At 43.2% G+C, this 24,404-nt stretch overlaps 1 protein-coding gene across 9 annotated transcripts in view; it reads right to left on the bottom strand.

The window, feature by feature from the left end:
- CHST7 (carbohydrate sulfotransferase 7) overlaps positions 1-19,440 on the bottom strand; it is a 77,674-nt gene extending 58,234 nt beyond the window's left edge. For 3 of the 9 annotated variants that reach the window (XM_055564967.1, XM_055564968.1, XM_055564966.1), the window contains exon 1: positions 17,786-19,440. In XM_055564967.1, the coding sequence (XP_055420942.1) occupies positions 17,817-19,277 (1,461 nt within the window). In that variant the 5' untranslated portion in view covers positions 19,278-19,440 and the 3' untranslated portion in view covers positions 17,786-17,816. Of the gene's footprint in view, positions 1-1,466; positions 1,523-12,482; positions 12,638-16,250; positions 16,341-17,785 lie in introns of all 9 variants that reach the window. The other 6 variants (XR_008708570.1, XR_008708572.1, XR_008708573.1 and 3 more) reach the window with 6 other exon arrangements.
- Between the last annotated feature and the right edge of the window lie 4,964 nt (positions 19,441-24,404).

The following is a 24,404-nucleotide window of genomic DNA, read 5'->3' as shown; positions in this document are numbered from 1 at the left end:
GAGAAGCTTATTCTAAAATTTACATGGAAAGGCAAAGAAATCAGAATAGCTAAAACCTTTTTGGAAAAGAATAAAGTAGGAATAGGGCTTCCCAGGTGGTGCTAACAGTAAAGAACCCACCTGTCAATGCAGGTAGATGTAAGAAACATGGGTTCAATCCCTGTGTCAGGAAGATCCCCTGGAGGTGGTCACAGCAACCCACTCCAGCATCCTTGCCTGGAGAGTCCCATGGACAGAGGAGCCTGGCAGGCTCCAGTCCATAGGGTTGCAGAGTCAGACACAACTGAAGTGACTTAGCAAGCTAGCAAAGTAGGAATAATCACTCTATTCAATACTAAGCTATATTTAACTATATTAATCACATGTAATGCTGGTGAGGGCCAGATAGTTCAGTGAGGGAAAAAAAGCCCATACACAGACATATATATGTGTATGGCCAACTAAATTTTGACAAAAGTGCAAAAGCAATTCATTGAAGGAAAGACAGTCTTTACAACAAATGGTGCAAAAGCACTTAGACATCCATAGGCAAAACAAAATAACAAAAAAACCTTGACTTGAACATCATACTTTATACAAAAATTAACTCAAAATAAATCAGAATTAAATGTTGATATAGATAAGCTTATCCTAAAATTTATGAGGAATGGCAAAATAAAAAATATATAAAACTCACACAAGAAAACAGGAGGAAATCCTCAGGGCCCCAGGGCTAGGCAGAGTTCTTAGACATTACGTCAAATGCACAATACACAAAAGAAAAAATGATAAATTGGATCTCATCAAAATTTTTTAACTTCTGCTCTTGCAAAAGATCTGGTTAAGAAGATTAAAAAAAAAAAGATACAGTCTGAGAGAAAATATTTGCAACCACATATCTGACAAAGGCCTTTTATCTAGAATATACAAATGACTCTCAAAATTCAAGAGTAAAAAACAATCCAGTTAGTAAATGGGCAAAACATCTGAATCAACATTTTTCCAAAGAGCATACATGGATGGCAAATAAGCACATGAAAAAGATGTTCAGCATCGCTAGCCACTAGGAAAACAGAAATTAAAACCACCCTGACATACTACTTCATACCTATTAGAACAGCTAAAATGCAACATAGTGACAAGACAAATACCAAATGCTGATGAGGCTGCAACAAATTTCCCTCTCGAAGATTGCTGATGGGAATGTAAAATGGTACAGCCACCCTGAAAGACAGTTTGGTAGTTTCATATTCTTTTTGGTAGTTTCTTATAAAACTAAACATACATATACCACACAATCCAGCAATTGCACTTCTGGGCTTTCATCACAGAGAAATGAAATTTTACATCCACATAAAAACCTATACACAAATATTCATAGCAGCTTTATCTGTAATAGTCCCAAACTGCAAACAATCCAAATGTCCTTCAAATGGGTTAATGGTTAAACAAATTGTGGTACATTCATATTATGGAACACTACTCACCAATGAAAAGGAATGAATCAATGGTTCAGCAGTAAAAAATTCAGCTGCACTCAATACTAGAAAAATAAATGACCCAATCAAAAAATGGCTCAAAGAACTAAACAGACATTTCTCCAAAGAAGACATACAGATGGCTAACAAACACATGAAAAGATGCTCAACATCATTTATTATCAGAGAGATGGAAATCAAAACCACAATGAAGTACCATCTCATTCCAGTCAGAATGGCTGCCATCAAAAAGCCTACAGACAATAAATGCTGGAGAGGGTGTGGAGGAAAGGGAACCCTCTTACACTGTTGGTGGGAATGCAAACTGGTACAGCTACTATGGAGAACAGTGTGGAGATTCCTTTAAAAACTGGAAATAGAACTGCCATATGACACAGCAATCCCACTGCTCGGCATACACACTGAGGAAATTAGACTTGAAAGAGACACGTGTACCCCAGTGTTCATCCCAGCACTGTTTACAATAGCTAGGACATGGAAGTAACCTAGATGTCCATTGGCAGACGAATGGATAAGAAAGCTGTGGTACATATACACAATGGAATATCACTCAGCTATAAAAAAGAACACATTTGAGTGAGTTCTAATGAGGTGGATGAAACTGGAGCCTATTATACAGAGTAAAGTAAGTTAGAAGGAAAAACACCAATACAGTATATTAATGCATATATATATGGAATTTAGAAAGATGATAACGATGAACCTATATGCAAGACAGCAAGAGAGACACAGATGTAAAGAACAGACTTTTGGACTCTGTGGGAGAAGGTGAGGGTGGAATGATTTGAGAGAATAGCATTGAAACATGTATACTACCATATGTGAAACAAATGACCAGTGCAAGTTTGATGCATGAAGCAGGGCACTCAAAGCCAGTGCTCTAGGACAACCCAGAGGGATGGGGTGTGGAGGGAAGTGGAAGGGGGTTCAGGATGGTGTGACACATGTACACCCATGGCTGATTCATGTCGATGTATGGCAAAACCCACCACAATATTGTAATTAGCCTCAAATTAAAATAGATAAATTAATTTTTTTTAAATCAAATAGTTCCCTAAAAAAAAAAAAAAATTGGCTGCAGTGTAGGAGCAACAGGAGACACAGGTTCAATCCCTGGGTGGGGAAGATTCCCCTGGAGGAGGGCATGGCAACCCACTCTAGCATTCTTGCCTGGAGAATCCCATGGACAGAGGAGCCTGGCAGGCTACAGTCCATAGGGTCACAAGAATCAGACATGACTGAAGTGACTTAGCACATTGATAACATGCAAAAACCTGGATAGATCTCTAGAGAATTATGCTCAATGAAAACAGACAATCTCAAAAGGTTATATATTATGTGATTATAATATAATGTATATTATATTATACATTATATAATTATGTATATTATATTTATACAATGTATATTATATATTATATAATTATACATAATATATAATTATAGCTGTATAATATATTTATATATTATATAATATATACAATAATTATATTATATATTAACATATAATAATATTATATGTTAATATATTTATATATAATATATAATTATAATCATTTAATATATGTTTATATAATGAATATTATGTATATTTATGAGTATTATATATCATGAATATATGTGATTATATATATTATAATCATACAATATTATATATTATAACATTCTTGAAATAATACATTTGCAGAGATGGGGAACAGATTAGTGTTTGCCAGGGAAAGTAAGGTGAGGTATGTGACTATAAATGGGTAGCATAAGAGAGTTTCTTTTTGCTGATGGAACCATTCTGTATCTTGATTGTGATAGTATTTACACATATGTGATAAAATTGGACAAATCTATACACATAAATACACACAAAATGAGTGAATGTAAAAACTGTTGAAAACTGACTAAGGCCTGTAGATTGTACCAATGTAAATCTCCTAGTGTTGATATTGATCTACATCTAAGATGTGTAAGACATTACCTTTGGGAAAAGCTGGGTGAAGGGTACACTCTATCTCTCTGTACTATTTTTGCAACTTTCCATGAATCTATACTTATTTCAAAATAAAAAGCTTTCTGCAATCACTCTTTATTCAATGAGTTTAGCTCTCCATTGGGGTCATTTTAAAGATCTGAGAACAACCTGGCAGTAACTCAGGGTGGCTGTCTGTCTATAACCAACCAAGTGCTAAATGTTGCCTGATCAGATCCCATGTCTCAACAGACATTTATAGAGATGCTATCAGTCCAACCTCCAGACCCATAAGTACTCTTTAAATCCTTTTATTAAAAACCTTATTTAAAGATTTTTAAAAAAAATCTGCCTGAAAAGCTGCTTTTCATAAGTTCAGATTTTTTATAACATCGCCCAGCATTACAAGGTGGGAGGAGAGAGAGACGTGTGTGTGTGTGCTCAGTTGTGTCTGACTCTGCAACTCTGTAGCCCACCAGGCTCCTCGGCCCATGGGATTCTCCAGGAAAGAATACTAGAGTGGGTTGCCATTTCCTACTCCAGGGGATCTTCCTGACTCAGGGATCGAACCCACATTTCCTGCATCTCCTGCATTGGCAGGCGGATTCTTTACCACTGCGCTACCTAGGAAATCCATAGAGAAGAGATAGGTGCCCTCAAAGATCTATTACTGCTTCTGGGGTCTTTGAAGAACAGTTCTGAAGTCCTGCTAAGCCAGGCAGGGCACAGGCAGCAACCCCACCAGGCCCTTTCTTTACACTGGAAATGGATTCCCATCTTCTGGGTTTGGTCTCAATTTCTAAATGTTACTGCACCAGAACAGGGTGGCTCAAATACCTTATAGTTCTGACTTCACCTCCAAGTAGATCCTATAAAAACTCTGTTAATTTCCTACCATTTTTCATTACTTTTTGGATGTGTTTAAAACAAACATTTCCATGAATTCTTAGTGTGATGTTCCCCCAAATTCTTAAATCCTTTAGATATAGGATTAAGAATTTTACTCCAGACCCTACTCTTCTTAATACTATAGGGACTGATTTATTTAGAGCGATGAAGTATTCAAGTTTTTGTGCACAGTTTAAAACTGAACTCTCAGGTTGCCAAGAATATAGCTTTGCCCTTTTTCCCAACTGCTAGATGTTTAATCATGTAGAGTTAAATTTTAAGGTACTATATTTCTTGATTAAAATGATTTCTACTTGCTCAGCATCTGGGGAGAATGTTTGCTACTGCCTGAACCACCTGAAATGGTGTAGACCCTTCTGGTCACTCCTAAGTCAAAACTATTTAAAGACCTATGATAAGAAAGAATAGATAACTTAAAAAACTATCTTAGTGAAATTAATTTCCAGAATCACAGAGACTTCTATATATTGTTTTGTGATGCATCTACAGATGGTTCTTTTAATATGTGGCACTGAAGTGTTGTCATTCCATAATACTCAAATTAATTCACAAATTCACTTGCACTGTTAAAAAACAGACTGTTCACTTAAAGATAGAAAGTCATACTCCCATGAATTGGGTGTATTTTATCTCCTTTGCTACAGTTCCCTTGAGTATTTAAGTGACCAGCCAGGCCCTAAATACAGCTGGTTGACCTACTAACAGCCTCACTGCCATTAAAGGGAAATTTTCATTCCAGGCTGCAATTGCTTGCAGTTGGCTTGGCTGAGGCTCCCTCGGTGGAACAACTCAGGAAAACACTCTTAGCATTTTAATCATACTTTTTTCAACCTTCGAAGCTGGGATGGGGAGGAGGAAGAAATAATTTCCTGCTGGCTTTCAAGGTTGACAACAGAAGATTCGGCCAAATGAATTTGCCTCTCTCTGGCCTTCTTGACCCATTTCACATTAGGTAGCCCTGGGTGTCCCCAGTGGCTCTGCCAACCTGCATGGGCACCTCCCTCCCTTCCTTGAATTGCACTAGTTCTCTTCGCCCTTCTTTCCTTCCAGTTTTTCTTGGTTTCGCCTGTCCCTGCCTACACACTTGTGCCAGTTAGTTGCCCCATGTTCCCCACCAGAAGCCACTTCACAAATGCTAAAGACGTCAGTGCTGGGACTTGGCACTTGGGCTGAGGGAGCTGAGGTTTCCGGGTATTCAACCCATCCTGTTATCACGGGGGAATTATTTTCAAGCCTATTGTAATAGCCTTCCTCCCAGACCTGCAGAACAAATGGGCCGAGGATAGGCTTTCAGCCTCCTTTTCAAGGGCAACAGGTTCTTGAGCGGGGTGGGGTGGGGGGGGTCATCTTCCGATATCCTATTCTGAAACCGTAGCCTGTGGGTGATGTTACCATCTAAGCTTATCTGTTAACCTGGGTTAAGCTTTCTTCACCTTCCTGTTTTCACCTCAAATCGGTGAGATGCAGTGCCAAGGAAAAGGGAAATGACTGACAATGTTTGTGACAATACAGCCATTAAGTTGTCTTTTTTTTTTTTTTTTTAAGGAAGCTGCCTAGGGATAATGTTAAAATAATACTTGAAATACCAGCAGTGTCAAAGTGCAAGCATTCTCTCCCTGTGATTGCGAAGCAAAATAGAATAGGAAACATTGAGTTTGCTAATATAAAGCAACCCCCCCCCCTTAAATAGCCTAGAAAAGTACTTTAAGCAGTATACATGCTATAAATCGTTTCCAAACTTTTAATCTGAAAAATTAAGTGGCAGTGGCAGGGGGCACCAGTCTATCTGCATTAGTCAATAATTCAGTCCTACTTAATACAACTCTCCCTTCAGGTGAAAACAGAGACTTTTTTTTTAAACAAACAAACAAAAAGCCATGAACAAACAAAACTCTTGCCTGGGGAGTAAAGGGAGAAACTAGGGGAGAAGCCACCAGCCCATGTCCAAAGCTGAGCCACACCCCTACCCCTCACTACTCCCAGTGGGAGAAGAGGACTCACTTCTCTACTCCAGAATTCAGAGTAAAACCTCATTCCATGTGATTCATTAGCCAAACCCCAGAGTCAGCCAGTGCAGAAATGAAATGGCCATTATGAGAGTAAAATAATTTTATATTTTATTTCTTTTATTTTCTTTTATTTATTTTAATTTTATATTTTATTTCCACTTTTACCATACCCACCACCAGCTAAAAATTACCCAAATTTTTTTAGCTCACTTCAGAACAAAAGGAATGTACTCCAAACCAGCATTAATAAAACTTGGGAAGAGGTGAGTTTGCCTCGTTGACTTGGGATTTTCCTTTCCTTTGAGCTGCTCTGAGGCACAATTTTAATTAGCATACATAATTGCTTTTGTGAGTCAAGTCATCCCCAACTTAAATAAAGGAACAGGAGTCAGTATTTTATACTATCTATTTGACTGCCCAGTTGCAGATATTTGCCATCTACCAAGCAGGGGTGGCAGGGGCTAGGAAGTACCCAGAGCTTGGACCTGTCATTAAGGCAGTCCTTTAGCCCCTACAAGGCTATAAGTCAATGGAGTAGGGGCCACTAGGGCTGCCCCCACCATCAGTTTCAGGATTCACATGTTAGAATAGCTAGTCAGAGTACAGAGTCTTTGGGTCAGCCCAAGTCTAGCCCATCACTTCTGGTTCTATCTCCCTTCTGAGACATCAAGGCACCACCCTTTCCTAGAACTGTCTACAGTCTAGTGGGGATAAAATGGTGCCATGACCAAGTGCAGGTTCACTCCCAAAGAACATTCTCCTCTCCTGGGCCCACAGGCTTGCCAGAGATTGCCATACTTAGGAGCAGGAGATGGAGTTTTCCTGAGCTCAAAATAATTTATCTTCCCCTTTGACTGTGGAGAAATAAAAACAAATCTAAAAGGCATTTAATAATGCTGGGAGTTTTGTTGTTCTTTGGGAGGGCCATGTGTGTTTATTTTTAGCCAACCATCTCCTTTTTTGCAAAATGGTCCCCTTGGCAATCCCCAGCTTGGGGGATGGGGTGGGGAGGTGAATGGACAAAAAGGCAACAAAGTTTAACTTTTTTATTGTTTGCAGAACCTGAAATATATATTGTTTTCCCTTCTTGCATCCTTGTTATGGATAATCCTTTATTAGAGGAAGGGAGAGCATCTATTTTATTGCTTCTAAAATCTGTATATTTAACATACGCCAGTTCTAGGCTGTTTGAAAGGAAGTCCTATTTTTAAAACATTATCTTGATGTTAGTGTTTTTGGCTTGCTGTTCTCATAAACTCTCTAAGGCAGTAATGAGTCCTTTTTGGTAATGTCTGGTCTCAGTCATGGGCAAAGTGACCCTCAAAGCCCTGAGACATTTTTCCTTAATGTTCACCTGAGCTGTATGTATGTCAGGGCTGCTTCAACCTAGTTTGCAGGAGGCTGCTCATAACTTTTCCCAATCCATAATCTTTACAGAAGAACTCAGTCTCCAGCCCCAACCTGCTCCCCATACTTTACAAATGCTTTTGTAATGCTCTATTTCATCCTTTGAGTTAAGCTGGTTTCTTTGCTTCCAGCCTGCTGGTTACCAAGACCAAACCATCTTAATCACGCAATATTAATCTGTCCACGCCAGCCCTCTATGCATTTGGATTTCAGGCCAGATTTGGGGCTTCTTGCTATCAGGGCCCAGAGATCTCTCTGTGTCCTCACAACACTCCTGTGCCTTCTGGGTCTCCTTCTAATGCTGCTGCCTGAAGGTTAACATTTTAACAGAAAGGGCTTCCATTCCACGAGTAAAAAATGTCTACAGACTTCCCAGGATTTCCCAGGTGGCACTAGTGGTAAAGAACCCGCCTGCCAAAGCAGGAGACATAAGAGACGTGGGTTTGATCCCTGGGTCGGGAAGATCCCTGGAGGAAGGCACTGCGACCCACTTCAGTATTCTTGCCTAGAGAATCCCATGGACAGAGAAGCCTGGAAGGATACAGTCCATGTGGTCCCAAAGAGTCAGGCACGACTGAAGCAACTTAGCACATGGACTTCCCAGGTAGTCCAGTGGTTAGGACTCGGCACTTCTACTGAGGGGGGCACAGGTTTGATCCCTGGTCAGGGAACTAAGATTCCCCCATGGCATGTGGCAAAAAAGTCTACCTCAGTGGTTATCTTTGGAATGTGACTCTACAGCCCAGCCCTCTGCTGCATGCATTCCAGGGGAGGAGAGTCTGCTCGCTCTGGTGATCACTGAAGTCAAACAGGGTGGTCGTCTTCCACAGCCTCTTAACCCCCAAATTTCAAAACATTCACTATCAGCTGCTTCTCCGACATCTTTTCAGCACCCAGCGTGACGGCCTCTCATGTGCAGAAGGCCAGATGCCTCTGGCTTGGCACCTGTGGGCTGGAGCAGAGCTGAAGGCTTCCTGTTCCCATGAAGACATCACTGAGCTTGGTAACTTTTCTCCAACTGAAACTGCTTCTTGTTCAGTTCTCCAATAGTTCTCCACTTCTCTGTGCTTTTGAACTTGGGCCAGCACTTTTTCTTAGTTCCTACTGTTTTTTTTTTTTTTAATATTGCACCTGAGCAGAAACTTTTTTTGGGGGAGGGGGGCATACCATGGTGGTGTGTGGGCTCTTAATTCCCCAATCAGGAATCAAACTTGTGCCCCTAGCATTGGTAGCATGAAGTCTTAACCACTGGACCCCAGGGAAGTCCCTAGTTCTTTCAGTAGAGCAATTTCCTTGGATTCCACTATGAAGCGAGAGGATGAGGGGCCAGAAGACCCATGGAGACAGAAGTTCATTTATTAACCACCTTTTTTGACTGGACACATAAAAGGAAGGCCCATTTGGCTTTTTTTAGTTTCAGTCTTTCCTGTGCTGCTTGTGCTGAGAGCTGAGAAAAGAAGTACTGAGGAATTTTAAGCCAGCTGCTTATAAATGTTTTTTAAAAGCATCACCCCCAACTGTTTATATTCCATTTGTATTCATGGGAAACAAATCCCTGCCCAGACTAAAAAAAGCCTCTTTGAAAAACCCCTCTGAATCCTGCCTCAACAATGTCAATAGGCACTTCTGCCTGCCACCCCTGCCCCGCACAATAAAGAAGGCTCTCAGGAATACAGTGAAAGTGTATAGAGTTCAATCTTATTTAAAAGCAGCCTCAGTTCCCCAGTGATAGTGTCCCGAAATAGCTGAAGTTCAAGTCACTGAGTACAATCCCCTGTAGCAGTACTGGAAGGTCAGCTTAATAAGAAGCTTGCTACAACCTGACAGCCTGTGTAAGTGTGGTTTTATAAAGGGAGGACATTTAAAAATATTTATTTATTTATCTTTGGCTGTGCTGGGTCTTTGTGAGTGAACACAGGCTTTCTCTAGTTGAGGCAAGCAGGAGCTACTCTCTAGTTGCGGTGCATGGGCCTCTCATTGCAGTGGCTTCTCTTGTTGTAGAGAACAGGGTTTAGGGTGTATGGGCTTCGTACTTATAGCACGTGGGCCCAGTAGTTGTGGTCTATGGGTTCCAGAATGTAGGCTCTGTAGTTGTGGTGCATGGGCTTAGCTGCTCCATGGCATGTGGGATCTTCCTGGACCAGGGATTGAACCCGTATACCCTGCATTGCAAGGTGAATTCTTAACCACTGGACCATCAGGGTAGATCAGGATGATCATTTAGATTTCAAAACATGTCTAGTCTTTCAAAAGAATCACAGAAATGACACTTTGCAAATACAGGTGCATTGAAGAAGGACTAAGAAGTGAATTTCATCTTGGCATCTGGTTACCACAACCTGAGGTTTGCAGCAATTATTCACTGTCTGAGATGAACTGTAGGGTCAGAGAGGGCCATGGTGTTGGGAAAAGGATTTTCCATCCATCATACTAGCCACATTGAAAAAAAATAGAAAAATTGCTGAAAATTGTTGCTGAAAGTCTAAGAAACAGACACTCCAAGAAACACCTGGTAGGGGTGGAAGTTGGTGCAACTTTCATTGCAGTAGCTTCTCTTGTTGCAGAGCACAAAATGTAAAGAAGCCTATATACCCTATATGTATATATATATATATATGTGTGTGTGTATATATATATATATATATATATATATATGTAAAGTGAAGTGAAGTCGCTCAGTTGTGTCTGACTCTTTGCGACCACATGTACAGTAGCCTACCATGCTCCTCTGTCCATGGGATTTTCCAGGCAAGATACTGGAGTGGGTTGCCATTTCCTTCTCCAGGGGATCTTCCTGATCCAGGGGTCAAACCCCAGTCTCCCACATTGTAGGTAGACACTTTACCATCTGAGCCACCAAGGAAATCCATATATACATATATGTATGTGTGTGTATATATATATATATATATATATATATCCTATATACTCATTCTTCTATACTGCAGAAAGTTTTCTTAGGGATGTACTTACATGTACATTAAAATGTAATTAAAATTAAAAATGCAATTAAAAATGTAGCAATGAAACGTTGGGACTAGGAACTAGTTAAATACGTTACAATACATCCTTACAATGAAATACTAGATAGTCATTAAAAAGAAGATAGGGGAAATTTTTTTTTACTTTTTAGGTTTCATTAGTTTTATTTCGGGAGAAGGCAATAGCACCCCACTCCAGTACTCTTGCCTGGAGAATCCCAGGGACGGACGAGCCTGGTGGGCTGCCGTCTATGGGGTCGCACAGAGTTGGACACGACTGAAGTGACTTAGCAGCAGCAGCAGTTTTATTTCTGTAACCTTTAAATCACAGCCCACAAATTAGATTTTGTCACAACTGGATTTAGGGATGGCAGAGGAATCAAGTTCACTATTTTCTGAAACACTGACACACAAAAGGGGAAGGAAGAATTACTTAGCTAAGGTTATTCACAAAACACCATCAGAAAAATCCATAAACAAAAGCTAAATACTTAATCATTACGATTAATGCTAATCGGTAAAGGATTCTAAATCAATCCACTGGCATAAAGTTTCTTGTTTAAGTCCACAAATCTTTCTCTAAACATTACTGATCCTTTGCCAAAGGATAACTGGATGATTTCAGCAGTATCTTATGACACAGCTAGCTGTTGGAATATTTCAGAGGAAAATGGAAAATAATTCTGTAAGAATGTGAGGGCAACAATTAGCAGCCAATATTCTCAGTTCCGTTCAGTTGCTCAGTCATGTCCGACTCTTTGAGACCCCATGGACTGCAGCACACCAGGCCTCCTTGTCCATCACCAACTCCCAGAGTTTACTCAAACTCATGTCCATTGAGTCGGTGATGCTATCCAACCATCTCATCCTCTGTCATCCCTTTCTCCTCCTGCCTTTAATCTTTGGAAGCATCAGGGTCTTTTCAAATGAGTCAGTTTTTCGCAGCAGGTGGCCAAAGTATTGGAGTTTCAGCTTCAGCATCAGTCCTTCTAATGAATATTCAGGACTGATTTCCTTTAGGATTGACTGGTTGGATCTCCTTGCAGACCAAGGGACTCTCAAGAGTCTTCTCCAACACCACAGTTCAAAAGCATCAATTCTTTGGTGTTCAGCTTTCTTTATAGTCCAACTCTCACATCCATACATGACTACTGGGAAAACCATAGCTTTGACTAGATGGACTTTTGTTGGCAAAGTAATGTCTCTGCTTTTTAATATGGTGTCTAGGTTGATCATAACTTTTCTTCCAAGGAGCAAGTGTCTTTTAATTTCATGGCCGCAGTCACCATCTGCAGTGATTTTAGAGCCCTCCAAAATAGTCTGTCACTGTTTCCATTGTTTCCTCATCTATTTGCCATGAAGTGATGGGACCAGATGCCATGATCTTAGTCTTCTGAATATTCTCAGAATTTCCAATTATCAAAAGCATATACAATTTTAATCTAGGAAAGTCAACTTTATAAAATTAAGTTTTTAGATTCAAAAGCATCCCACTTTAACTGGCACCAGAATACTGAAAATAGTCCCTAAAAATCTCACTAAACAATTTATAGAAAGAAAAACATTCCCTTATATTTAATAAATGTAGTTGGTAATGGATTCTTCAAAACAGGTGATATACATGCTTTTAACTGATGACCAGGGACTGATGGGTGGGTGACTGAGAGAGGTGAACATACTCAAAGGCCACATTCTCCCCATTGCTCAGTTTCAAGTACTTGTCCAAGGTAGTGATTACCTTGTTATTTAGAATCTGGAACTTGTGAATTCGAATTCTCTCCACCATCTTCTTCAAAGGCATGTTTTTGATAACTTCATCTTTGCCGTCATGTTTGTGGACTTTAGACAGATGACAGCAGAAATCCAGTATGGCAAAATGCCTCTCCTTGTCACCTAAGAATGGTGGGAATGTAAATTGGTGAAGCCACTATGGAAAATGGGATGGGGGCTCCTTAAAAAGTTAAACATAGAACTACCATACGATCTAGCAATTCCAATCTTGGGTATTTACCCTAAGGAAATGAAAACAGTAACTCAAAAAGATATCTGTACTCCCATGTTCACTGCAGCGTTATTTACAATATCCAAGATATGGGAATAACTATGTGTTCATCCATGGATAAACGGATAAAGCAAATATAGTATCCAAGGAATTACTATTCAATCATAAAAAAAGAATGAGACTGCCATTTGTGACAACCTGGATGGAACTTGAAGGCATTATGTTAAGTGAAGTCAGAAAGAGAAAGACAAATACTGTATAATCTCAGTTATATGTGAAATCAAGCCCTCTACTCCCCTCCTAAAACCCATGAACTCATAGGTGCAAAGAACAGACTAGTGGTTGCCAGAAGCAGAGGGTGCAGGGGGCAGAGGTTGAAACGGGTGAAGGGGGTCAAAAGGTAAAAACTTCCAGTTATAAAATAAATAAGTCATGGAGATGTAATGTATAGCATGGTGACTAAAGTTAATAATACTACATTGTGTGTGTATACACACACATACACACACACAATGACCACGTCACACGGCTTGTGGGATATTAGTTACCCACCCAGACATTAAACCTGGGGCCTCAGCAGTGAAAATGCTGAGTCCTAACCACTGGACCATCAAGGAATTCCCATATACTTAAAAGTTATTAAGAAAGTGGATTTTAAAAGTTCTCATCATAAGAAAAAAACTATGTAACTATGTGTGGTGATGGACATTAACTAGACTAACTGTGGAGCTCTTTTGCAATACATATAAATACTGAACCATTATGTTGTAACACCTGAAAATAATATAAAGTTATGTCATATCTCAATTTAAAAATTTTAAGGAGTTAAAAAGATTTAAGTACAAAAGGGCTTTATATTTCTGTTTGAATTTGCATAGAACATTCCTAGACATACATCACAAGAAACATAGTGATTACTTCTATGAAGTGAGCCTGTGTGTGTGCTAAATCACTCAGTTGTGTCTGACTCTTTGCAACCCCATGGACTAGCCCGCCAGGCTCCTCTGTCCATGGGATTCTCCAGGCAAGAATACTGGAGTGGGTTTCCATGACCTTCTCCAGGGGATCTTCCCAACCCAGGGAGTGAACCATGTCTCTTTCATCTCTTTCATTGGCAGGCAAGTTCTTTTCTACTAGCACCACTGGGGAACTAGCATCACTGAAGGAACGTGAGAGGGTGATATATAGAGCCATGATTAATTTAAGCTGTTTTCCCTATTGCCATATTAACTCTGTACAGCTGTGTGGTATTTCACAGCTCCAAGTTCTTCCACATGAATGACTGTGGCAGACAGTTCATTGCTCATCAACACCCTTTTAGTCCCCATCCTGATCTTGATCCAGTGGCAACAGCTCAGCCCAGGGCATGAAGCAAGACTGGTCCAAGTTGGTGACTCTCAACTTTGGCTGCACTGTACAATCCCCATGGGGAGCTTTTAAAACATCCCAATAACTGGATCCCACCCCAAACCAATTATATCAGAATCTCTGTGGATTGAGCTCTTTTAATAGTGACATTAAAAAAACAAACAAACCCAAAAAACTCCTCAGGTGAAGGTAAAGCTCAGCCAGGGCTGAGAACCCACTGGTCTAAGCCAGTCAAGAGGATGCCTTTCCCTTTCACCAATTACTGGGTTAGGTCAGACCATGTGACCCAGTTCTAGCCAGTGAGACATAAAAGGAAGTCAGCTGGGGTAGGGGCTTCTGGGGAAGGTTTTATAACCAGATTGAAGGCGAGAGAGACATATGAGGGAAAACTGCACCCCTTGCTAACCAGCTTCCTTCTTTTCTGCATTTTCACAACCCTGCATAGTTGGGTGAGGAAGTGATGCTTCTTGCTGAGGCTACCATCTTGTGACAGTGGGAAGATAATTTGATGAAGGAAAGCCAAGAAGATGGAAAAGATGGAATAGGCCTGGCTCCTTGGTGACTTGGTTTGTTGCTACAATTCCCACCCAGACCTGAAAAAAAGTGCACTGACCCCCCACCCTGCCAAATCCTGGCTGTCAGGTCTGGAGCATCCAGAAGCCACTCAGGTTAATTCACTTCTGAGCTGGGGGCATGCCGCAGGGTCCCAGGTGAAGGACAGCCATGGGGAAGACGGCCCTAGCTAGAGTCACAGGCTCTCCTGTGTAGCTGCTGTTGGCAGTGCTCAGGGATATTTTATTGGTTTTTTCAATATTATTAATAAAGCTAAATGTGGTTCTCACCCTAGACTAGCCACTAAACCTGGCTGTAGTGGTGCCAAAGGTGTGCCAGGAGATAGTACAGGGGGCAGATGAGGGTGTGTTATAACGGAGAGATTCTGAGCTCTGGGGTCTAACACCACTGTTGCCTGACCTTCAGCAGCCCAGGTGTGACTTTGGGCAAGTTATTTGATTTCTCTGAGTCTTTGATTTCTCATCTATAAAACCGATAATATGCCGTGTTGAAAGAAATGCTCACATATGGCAGTATGGGGAAGTCCTTCTGGTTTATACATGATTTAACTCAAATGTGACGCTAACTAAAACAGCCTGTTTGTGGCCTATCAAACATACACTGTTCATCTACTTTATTAATGAAAAGGGCACAGAAGTAAAGTGTTGTCCATGTTAAAAATAAAAATTAAATGTCTCCCTTCCTGGGATACCAATGCTGGTGCTCCTTCCATGATGACTCACTTCCCAGGGGCTGAGGCCATACTGACTGTGTAGGTGCTGATTTTTTTTTTTTAAAAACCTGGACAGAATGGATTCCTGACTTGCTTAGTGTTCTTTGTTCTGAAAAAAATACAAAACTGGGCTGAAAACCACGTTTCTTTGGAGAAGTTCTTCAGAGTCATCCGTCTTCCTGTCTTCTGGGCTATAGTCCTCAGTTTGGCTCAAATACAACTTTTTCTATTCCTATTATAGATTATTTATTATTTTCATTGGCAGTCATAACAATGATATAACCATTATGCCTAACTCAATGCATTGGTACCTAAGGATCCATCCCCTTCCCATCCCTAGAGTGAAATATGACAGACTTTTGGAAACTCATCAGTTGGCCAATAACATTATCCTTCTAGGAACCAGGAATACAAGCATTTTAATAAATCTACTGATTGGTGGTGACATGGTGCTTGCCCAATAATTCCAGCAGAAAGGCCGGAGGAAGGGTTCAATCACCAGAGAATGAAAGAGCTTAAAGCTTGTTCCCAAATGTCCCTGCAAGCTTGCAAAGGAAGCCCCGATTGGCTGTTCCAAACTCCAGCACCAATGTCTGGCCCCATAGTCACTGTGACCCACACAGACTCTAACCTCCTAGAGGATGAAGACTTGTGGCCTCGAATCCTACTCTCAGTTCACTTTCTTACCTCACCCCAGTCAGTGCCAAATGTTAGTAAAAATGAAAAAAATAACACTAAAAATTTCTGGGAGACTGTCAGCTCTTAAAGCCATAAAACACTGCAGCAATTTGTCCTCAAGAGATGGCCCCTCAGACCCATGAAGGAGGGTTGGGAACCATTATGTTACTTACATCTGTAAACACAGGATTAGCAGATGAAAGGATGTTTTTGTTAAAAAGTGACAAGTTCCAAGTCACCCGGTGCCTTTTACCTTCACTCTGCTTAGGAAAGAACACAGACTTTCTAAGCAATTACAGAAACTAAGAAAACCACTTGATCACTGGGAGAAAAATCAGCTTCCATAATCACTCTGCAACCCTGGCTCTATTAACAGCAACAAAATCCATCTTCATTAACATCTTCAACTTTGTCCTCAGAGCTTCATCCCAGAGGAATACTGAATTACACTGTAAACTAATGAATGGAAACTTAAGTCACTTCCGCCCAGCCCACGATGCTTTTCCTCCTCTGGACTGCACCCTTTCAACTCATACCAAGTTTGGGGAATCACATTCCTATTCCACTCACTAGACTCCTGAGGTCAGCATCATGCAGAACAAATTTCCCTCAGCCCAATGAACAGGCCATAGGCTGACCCAGATACTGAACACATTTTGAGATCATTTAAGCCCCATTTTGGCATCTTAGGATAGCTTTGGATATATGCTTTACACAGAAAGAACCAAAAAAAAAAAAAATCGGGGGGGCGGATATCTTTTCACAAAGATCCTTCTGCAGTCACAGTCAAAGATGTTAATGCCCATCCAAGGTTCCATCTCTCCAGGGGACGGGGCAGAGTTGGGGAAGCCCAGCCCAGAGGTTCTGTCTGCATTAGAGGAAGCAGATCAGGCAGCTTTTGTGAGCTAATGTGAACGGGATATGGTCAAATATCCTGCGGGCGCCAGCAATTGGGGGCGGGGGTGGGGGGAGTCACCAGGGGAAATCAAAATCCATTCCCGGCCAATATACCAGAGCCTGAGACACACACACATACACGTACAAAAAGTGTCCCAAGAGAGGCCTGACTACGCCTGTTTGCTTGGTAAATCCAAAGGAAAGCCTCGGAGTCTGCAAGTCAGAGAGGCAGAGGCAGAGAAGAAATATGAAACGGATTAGGGGCAGGTAGGATAACAGTGAATAACTTTCCCTCAAATCCTGCTTTTTGGTTTTCTCTGTGCCTGCAAACACTGCTTCAAAAGGTTTCCCCATAGGACAGAGTGGCCTCAAGATGAAATGATAATGATGGACCTAAATGGTCCACGAAATACTATGCTTTTCATGTCAATTCCCAATCTCGAGCTTCATTGTGACTTTCAAACCTTCTCTACTCCGCTCAGACCCCTCCTCCCTCTCCTTTCCCCACTCCCTCATTCTCAACAGACCATACTACCTCTTACTTCAGAGAGGAAACAGAGTGTGGAGGCTTGGGTCCCGCCTCAGCTATTAACCTCTACCTTCTCAGGGTCTTCCTCTGAGAAGGCAGGTGGCTATTCTAGAGATCCAGATGACTCTCCCAAATCCTCCCAGCTGGGCTTACCCCACTGCTCGGACCTATTTTCACCCGCTGAGATCCATCTGAGACGGCATCCCTCCCCTTCCCCTGCAGGCTGATCCAAGCTCCCAGAAGACCCTTTCCTGTCCCTTCCCTGCCCGGGGGCCACCTTACCCGGATCCGTCCCGGGGGCGCGGGTGGCGGGCTACGTGGCGCTGTCCGCCTCGGTCTCCAGCTCTGTCTCCTCGTCCTCAGGCGGCTCGACATCGCCGTCTTCCCCACTACGAGGGTAAGCCAGCAGGCGCATGGCTGGGGCGCAGGCGGCCTCCACCTGGCGCACCTGCTCTCGGCTCAGGCGCTCGCGCCAGGCATGCACGGCCTCGCGGGCATCGCGCGCTGACAGGTGGAAGGGCCGGTCGGCGCCATAGGCCGCGCCGCGCGTCATGTTGAGCGCGAAGGCGTCGAGGGCTGCGAGCGCGCGGAGCCCAGCGAAGCGTTGCAGGCGTCGCAGCTGGGCGCGCGGCTGCCGCACCAGGTCCTCGTAGCGCAGCCTTAGGTAGCGGCGCCGCAGCCAGGTGGGAGCGCCGCGCGCGAACAGCAAATCGCGCATCCAGGCTTCGCAGATCACCTCGAGTGCGCCGGTCAGGAAAAAGTCGGCACGCGGCGCGGCGGGCAGCGCGCGGGATGCTCCCCCGGGGCGAGCGCCCACACCGTGCGCCAGCAGCACGCGGTGGAAGCGGTCGCCCCTCTGGCGGGTGCGCAGCACCTGGATGCTCTCGCGCAGCAGCCCCTGCCGGGACTTGAGACGCGAGTTGTGGACAGCCCGCGGGTCGCGGAAAAGCTGCACCACCTTCAGGTTGAGGCCTGGGTCGCGTAGAAGGGGCACCAGCACGCCCAGGTCGAGGAGGCGCACGTCCTTGATGACCACAACCGGATACTTGTGGCACTCGGCCTCCAGGGCTCGGAGTGCCACGGGTGGGCAGCTGCGCTCGCAGGCAGCGTCCTCGACGAGTCCGACCTCGGCGCGGGCCCGGGGTCCGCCAGGGCACAGCGGCGGCGAGCAGATGACCTTGTTGGTCCGCCAGCGAAAGAGGGAGGCCGTGGTGAGATTGGCCGCGTCCGGGGGCCGCGCGGCAGGGTCACCGGGCGGCGCGTACAGTTGCAGGACTGAGAAGTCGCAGCGGAAGAGCGAGCGCAGCATGTCGCGGAGTGCGCCCTGCAGGCTCTCGGCGTCGCCCGGATACAGCGCCTGCCACAGATGCCACATGGGTTCGTACAAGTAGAAAACGTCCGGGTGCTGGTTAAAGAGCTCTCCCAGGAACGATGAGCCTGTGCGCCAGGTAGCGTGCACGTAGATGTGCTGCTTTTCGTGAGACGCAGCCTCCCCGACGGCGCTGTTGAGGTTGCCCGGGGACCTGGGGGACCCGCCAGCGCCCCCCTCTGCGGCTGGCCGCGCCTCCGCGCCCTGCTCGCGCTCGCCCGCCGCCGCCGCCTCCAGGCTCCACACTCCCAGGCTGCGCTGCAGGCCCGGGCAGTGCCGGGCGCCCTTGTCCCCGTCGCGGCCGCCGTCCAGGACCGAGGGGATGAGCAGAAGCACCAGCGTGTATAGCACCAACAGCAGCGCGAACTTGCAGTACTCCCGGCGCCGCCGCCGCCGGCCCTTCATCTTTTACCTAACCACTCCAGAGCGGGTGGAGCACCCTTCCTCTCTCCTTTCTCGGAAATCCCGTCCTGAGTCCGCTCCTCCGGCCTCTTGAGACCCCTCTGCGCCGGGAGGAGCGGAGTCACCGGGGCCGTGCATCCACAAGGGAAACTCTCGAGGCGGTGGTGCTGCGTCCCTGCCCTTTCCTGGCTCAGCCCTGGAGAGCCGCCTATTGGCCGGCTTGAAGCGGCCGGCCCCGCCTTCCACCCGGCAGCTTCTCCCCGCCTCTCTCTCCGCTTGGGCTAGCTCTGTCAAATCTGGGCGGGGTTGCCCTGGGGTGGGGGACGCCAGCTGGAGGCGCATGGAGCCAGACCCCACCTTTCCCCAACCCCTCCTTAATGAAGTCAAGTCTTCATGAATTGACTGCAGGCAAGGAAGGAGCTTGTGTGTACAGAATGCACCCAGTAACAGGACGTGGACCCCACCCGGAGAACTCCACTGCCTCTCCTATTTTATGTCCCCTGCTTGGCCGTCTCTGTCATAAGCAGACCCTCCTCCACACTATTTAGAATGGGGTCCCTGGTGACTATTTACATCTGGCGCCCCCGTCAGCCACGGGGTGGGTGTTACTGAGTGCTGGATGGAAGCAGTTCTCTAGGATAAAGACAGAGGTTGCATAGTGCACTGTGGTCCAGAAGAATGGAAGGCCCTACTTGCACTCGCACAGAGTGTTTACTTGTTTAGGTATACCCTGTGTGGAAATGTAAGTATTATGTTCCTAGGGTTTTGCCCAGTGAGGGCCATGTACATTTTACAGACACCCTGAAGATCAGTTTCAGTTCAGTTCAGTCGCTCAGTCGTGTCTGACACTTTGGACCCCATGGACTGCAGCATGACAGGCTTCCCTGTCCATCACCAACTCTCAGAGCTTGCTCTAACTCATGTCCATCGAGTTGGTGATGCCGTCCAATCATCTCATCCTTTGTCTTCCCTTGCTCCTTCTGCCTTCAATCTTGCCCAGCATTAGGGTCTTTTCCAATGAGTCAGTTCTTCACATCAGGTGGCCAGAGTGTTGGAGTTTCAGCTTCAACATCAGTCCTTCCAATGAATAGGTTGATCATAGCTTTTCTTCCAAGGAGCAAACATCTTTTAATTTCATGGCTGCAGTCACCATCTGCAATGATTTTGGAGCCCCCCAAAATAAAGTTTCTCACTGTTTCCATTGTTACCCTATTTGCCCTGAAGTGATGGGACCAGACGTCATGAACTTTGTTTTCTACATTTTGAGTTTTAAGCCAACTTTTTCACTTTCCTCTTTCACCTTCATTAAGAGGCTCTTTAGTTCTTCTTGGAGAAGGCAATGGCACCCCACTCCAGTACTCTTGCCTGGAAAATCCAAAGGATGGAGGAGCCTGGTAGGCTGCAGTCCATGGGGTCGCTAAGAGTCAGACATGACTGAGCGACTTCACTTTCACTTTTCACTTTCATGCATTGGATAAGGAAATGGCAACCCACTCCAGTGTTCTTGCCTGGAGAATCCCAGGGACAGGGGAGCCTGGTGGGCTGCCGTCTATGGGGTCGCACAGAGTCAGACATGACTGAAGTGACTTAGCAGTAGCAGTTAGTTCTTCTTCACTTTCTGCCGTAAGGGTGGTGTCATCTGTGTAGGTGAGGTATTTGATATTTCTCCCAGCAATCTTGATTCCAGCTTGTGCTTCATCCAACCTGGCATTTAGCATGATATACTCTGTATATAAGTTAAACCAGCAAGGTGACAATATACAACCTTGACATACTCCTTTCCCTATTTGGAACCAGTCTGTTGGTTCATGTCCTGTTCTAATTGTTGCTTCTTGACCTACATACAGATTTTTCAGGAGACAGGTAAGGTGGTCTGGTATTCCCATTTCTTTCAGAATTTTCCAGAGTTTGTTTTGATCCACACAGTCAAAGGCTTTGGCATAGTCAATAAAGCAGAAATAGATGTTTTTTCTGGAACTCTCTTGCTGTTTTGATAATCCAACAGATGTTGGCAATTTGATCTCTGGTTCCTCTGCCTTTTCTAAATCCAGCTTGAACATCTGGAAGTTCACGGTTCATGTACTGCTGAAGCCTAGCTTGGAGAACTTTGAACATTCTTTGCTGGCGTGTGAGATGAGTGCAATTGTGTGGCTGGTTGAACATTCTTTGGCATTGTCTTTCTTTGGGATTGGGAAGAAAACTGACCTTTTCCAGTCCTGTGGCTACTGCTGAGTTTTCCAAATTTGCTGGCATATTGAGTACAGCACTTCAATGGCATCATATTTTAGCATTTGAAATAGCTCAATGGGAATTCCATCACCTCCACTAGCTTTGTTCATAGTGATACTTCCTAAGGCCCACTTGACTTCACATTCCAGGATGTCTGGCTCTAGGTGAGTGACCACAACATCGTAGTTATCTGGGTCATGAAGATCTTTTTTGTATAGTTCTTCTGTGTATTCTTGCCACCTCTTCTTAATATTCTTCTGTTTCTGTTAGGTCCATACCATTTCATACCATTAGATGGGGAAACAATGGAAACAATGAGAGCCTATTTTTTTGGGCTCCAAAATCACTGCAGCCATGAAAGTTAAAGATGCTTGCTCCTTGGAAGAAAAGGTATGACCAACCTAGATGGTATACTAAAAAGTAGAGACATTACTTTGTCGACAAAGGTTCATCTAGTCAAAGCTATGGTTTTCCCAGTAGTCATGAATGGATGTGAGAGTTGGACTATAAAGAAAGCTGAGCACTGAAGAATTGATGCTTTTGTACTGTGGTATTGGAGAAGACTCTTGAGAGTCCCTTGGACTGCAAGGAGATCCAATCAGTTCTGAATATTCATTGGAAGGACTGATGTTGAAGCTGAAACTCCAATACTCTGGCCACCTGATGTGAAGAACTGACTCATTGGAAAAGACCCTAATGCTGGGCAAGATTGAAGGCAGAAGGAGCAAGGGATGACAGAGGATGAGATGGTTGGATGGCATCACCAACTCGATGGACATGAGTTAGAGCAAGCTCTGAGAGTTGGTGATGGACAGGGATGCCTGTCTAGCTGCAGTCCATGGAGCTGCAAAGAGTCAGACACGACTGAGTGACTGAACTGACTGACCAAAGATACTTGAAGAAAATGTGGTAAAAGGCTAATGTTGAAGATTACTACAGATTATTTAGCCAACGTGTAATTTTTCTTTCAAATTTGGAATATTCATTTTACAAAATTTCCCATTTTTTCTTAATATATATATTTTATTAAAGTATAGTTGATTGACAATGTTTCAGGAGCACAACAAAGTGATTCAGTTATATAAATGCACATATATTATTTTTGAAATTATTTTCCATTATAGGTTATTACAACATATTGACTATAGTTCCCTGTGTTATATCTGTGTCTCCTGTATTGAACCTATGTTTCCTGCATCGCAGGCAGATTCTTTACAATCTGAGCCACGAGGGAAGCCCTAAATATCCTACTCTATCCCTATCGTTTATACTTGCATTTCCATCAGAAAATGTCTGTATGTAACAACATTATTTAAGGCTAAAAATTCACTTTTTTTAAAGTGTGAGACTCATAGAGCTATTGCTGTGGGTCCTAAGGGAAATGTTTGGGTGATCTTGTATTTTATCCCCATCCCATCTTCAGAGGAGATGAATTCTCAACTCCAAGTTTTAAAAATTTGAAACTTTTCATCAGAGGGCAGGCAGAAGAAGCAAAAAGAACTGAAGTCCCACAGCAGCTAAAGCAAAAACTACATTACAGAAAGTTCATTAGGATGAAAAAGCAGAAAGTTATGTCCCCAATGAAGGGACAAGATAAAACCCCAGAAAAACAACTAAATGAAGTGGAGATAGGCAACCTTCCAGAAAAATAATTCAGAATAATGATAGTGAAAATGATCCAAGATCTTGGGAAAACAATGGAGAAGATGCAAGAAATGTTTACCAAAGACCTATAAGAACTAAAGAACAAACAAACAGATGAATAATGCACTAAGGAATCAATAGCCGAATAACTGAGGCAGAAGAATGGATAAGTGATCTGAAAGACAATGATTGAAATCACTGCCACAGAATAGGATATAGAAAAAAGAATTAAAAGAAACAAAGACAACCTCAGAGACCTCTGGGACAACATCAAATACACCAACATTCACCTTATAGGGGTCTCAGAAGTAGAAGAGAGAGAAAAAGCACCTGAGAAAATACTTGAAGAGATAATAGCTGATAAATTCCCTAACATGGGAAAGGAAACATTCAACCAAATCCAGGAAGCACAGAGTGTCTCAGATAGGATAAACCCAAGGAGGAACACATGGAGACACATAGTAATCAGACTCTCAAAAATTAAAGACAGATAAAATATTAAAAGCAACAAGGGAAAAATGACAACATACAAGGGAACTTTCACAGGCTATCAGCAGATTTCTCAACAGAAACCTTACAAGCCAGAAGGGGATGGCACGATATATTTAAAATGATGAAAGGGAAGAACCTACACCCAAGAATACTCTACCCAGCAAGACTCTTATTCAGATTTGATGGAGAAATCAAAAGCTTTCCAGACAAGCAAAAGTTAATAGAATTCAGCATCACCAAACCAGCTTTACAACAAATGCTAAAGGAACTTCTCTAGGCAGGAAACACAAGAGAAAGAAATGACCTACAGAAAATAAACTCGAAACAATTAAGAAACAGTATTAAGATCATACATATCAATAATTACCTTAAATGGAAATGGATTAAATGCACCAACCAAAAGACATAGACTGGCTGAGTGGATGAAAACATGTGCATGTATGCAATTCCACCTACCACATCACTCTGCTTGACCCCCCCCCCCCAAATATTGTTAGGTTAATCTTGTTCCCAATATGGCTTGCAATTGTAATTTATTTTTTGTCTGGCTATTGATTGTGAAAACTATTCTTTTCTTGATTGTGAAAACTAATAAACATCTTTTACTATTGTGATTATGTAACTATTACACACAATACCATTGTATCATGATTGCTCTACAAACAATAGAACTCTGTATCATCACTACCATTTAATAGAAAAACCTGTGTTCACTATTTAAAATCTAGATGCATATCACAATTATCTTGAAAGCTTTTTGAAAAA

The sequence above is a fragment of the Bubalus kerabau genome, chromosome X (genome assembly GCF_029407905.1).
Source record: "Bubalus kerabau isolate K-KA32 ecotype Philippines breed swamp buffalo chromosome X, PCC_UOA_SB_1v2, whole genome shotgun sequence".
NCBI classification, from domain to species: Eukaryota; Metazoa; Chordata; class Mammalia; order Artiodactyla; family Bovidae; genus Bubalus; species Bubalus kerabau.
The sequence above is the reverse complement of the archived record's forward strand: the minus strand, read 5'-3'. Positions and strand labels throughout refer to the sequence as shown.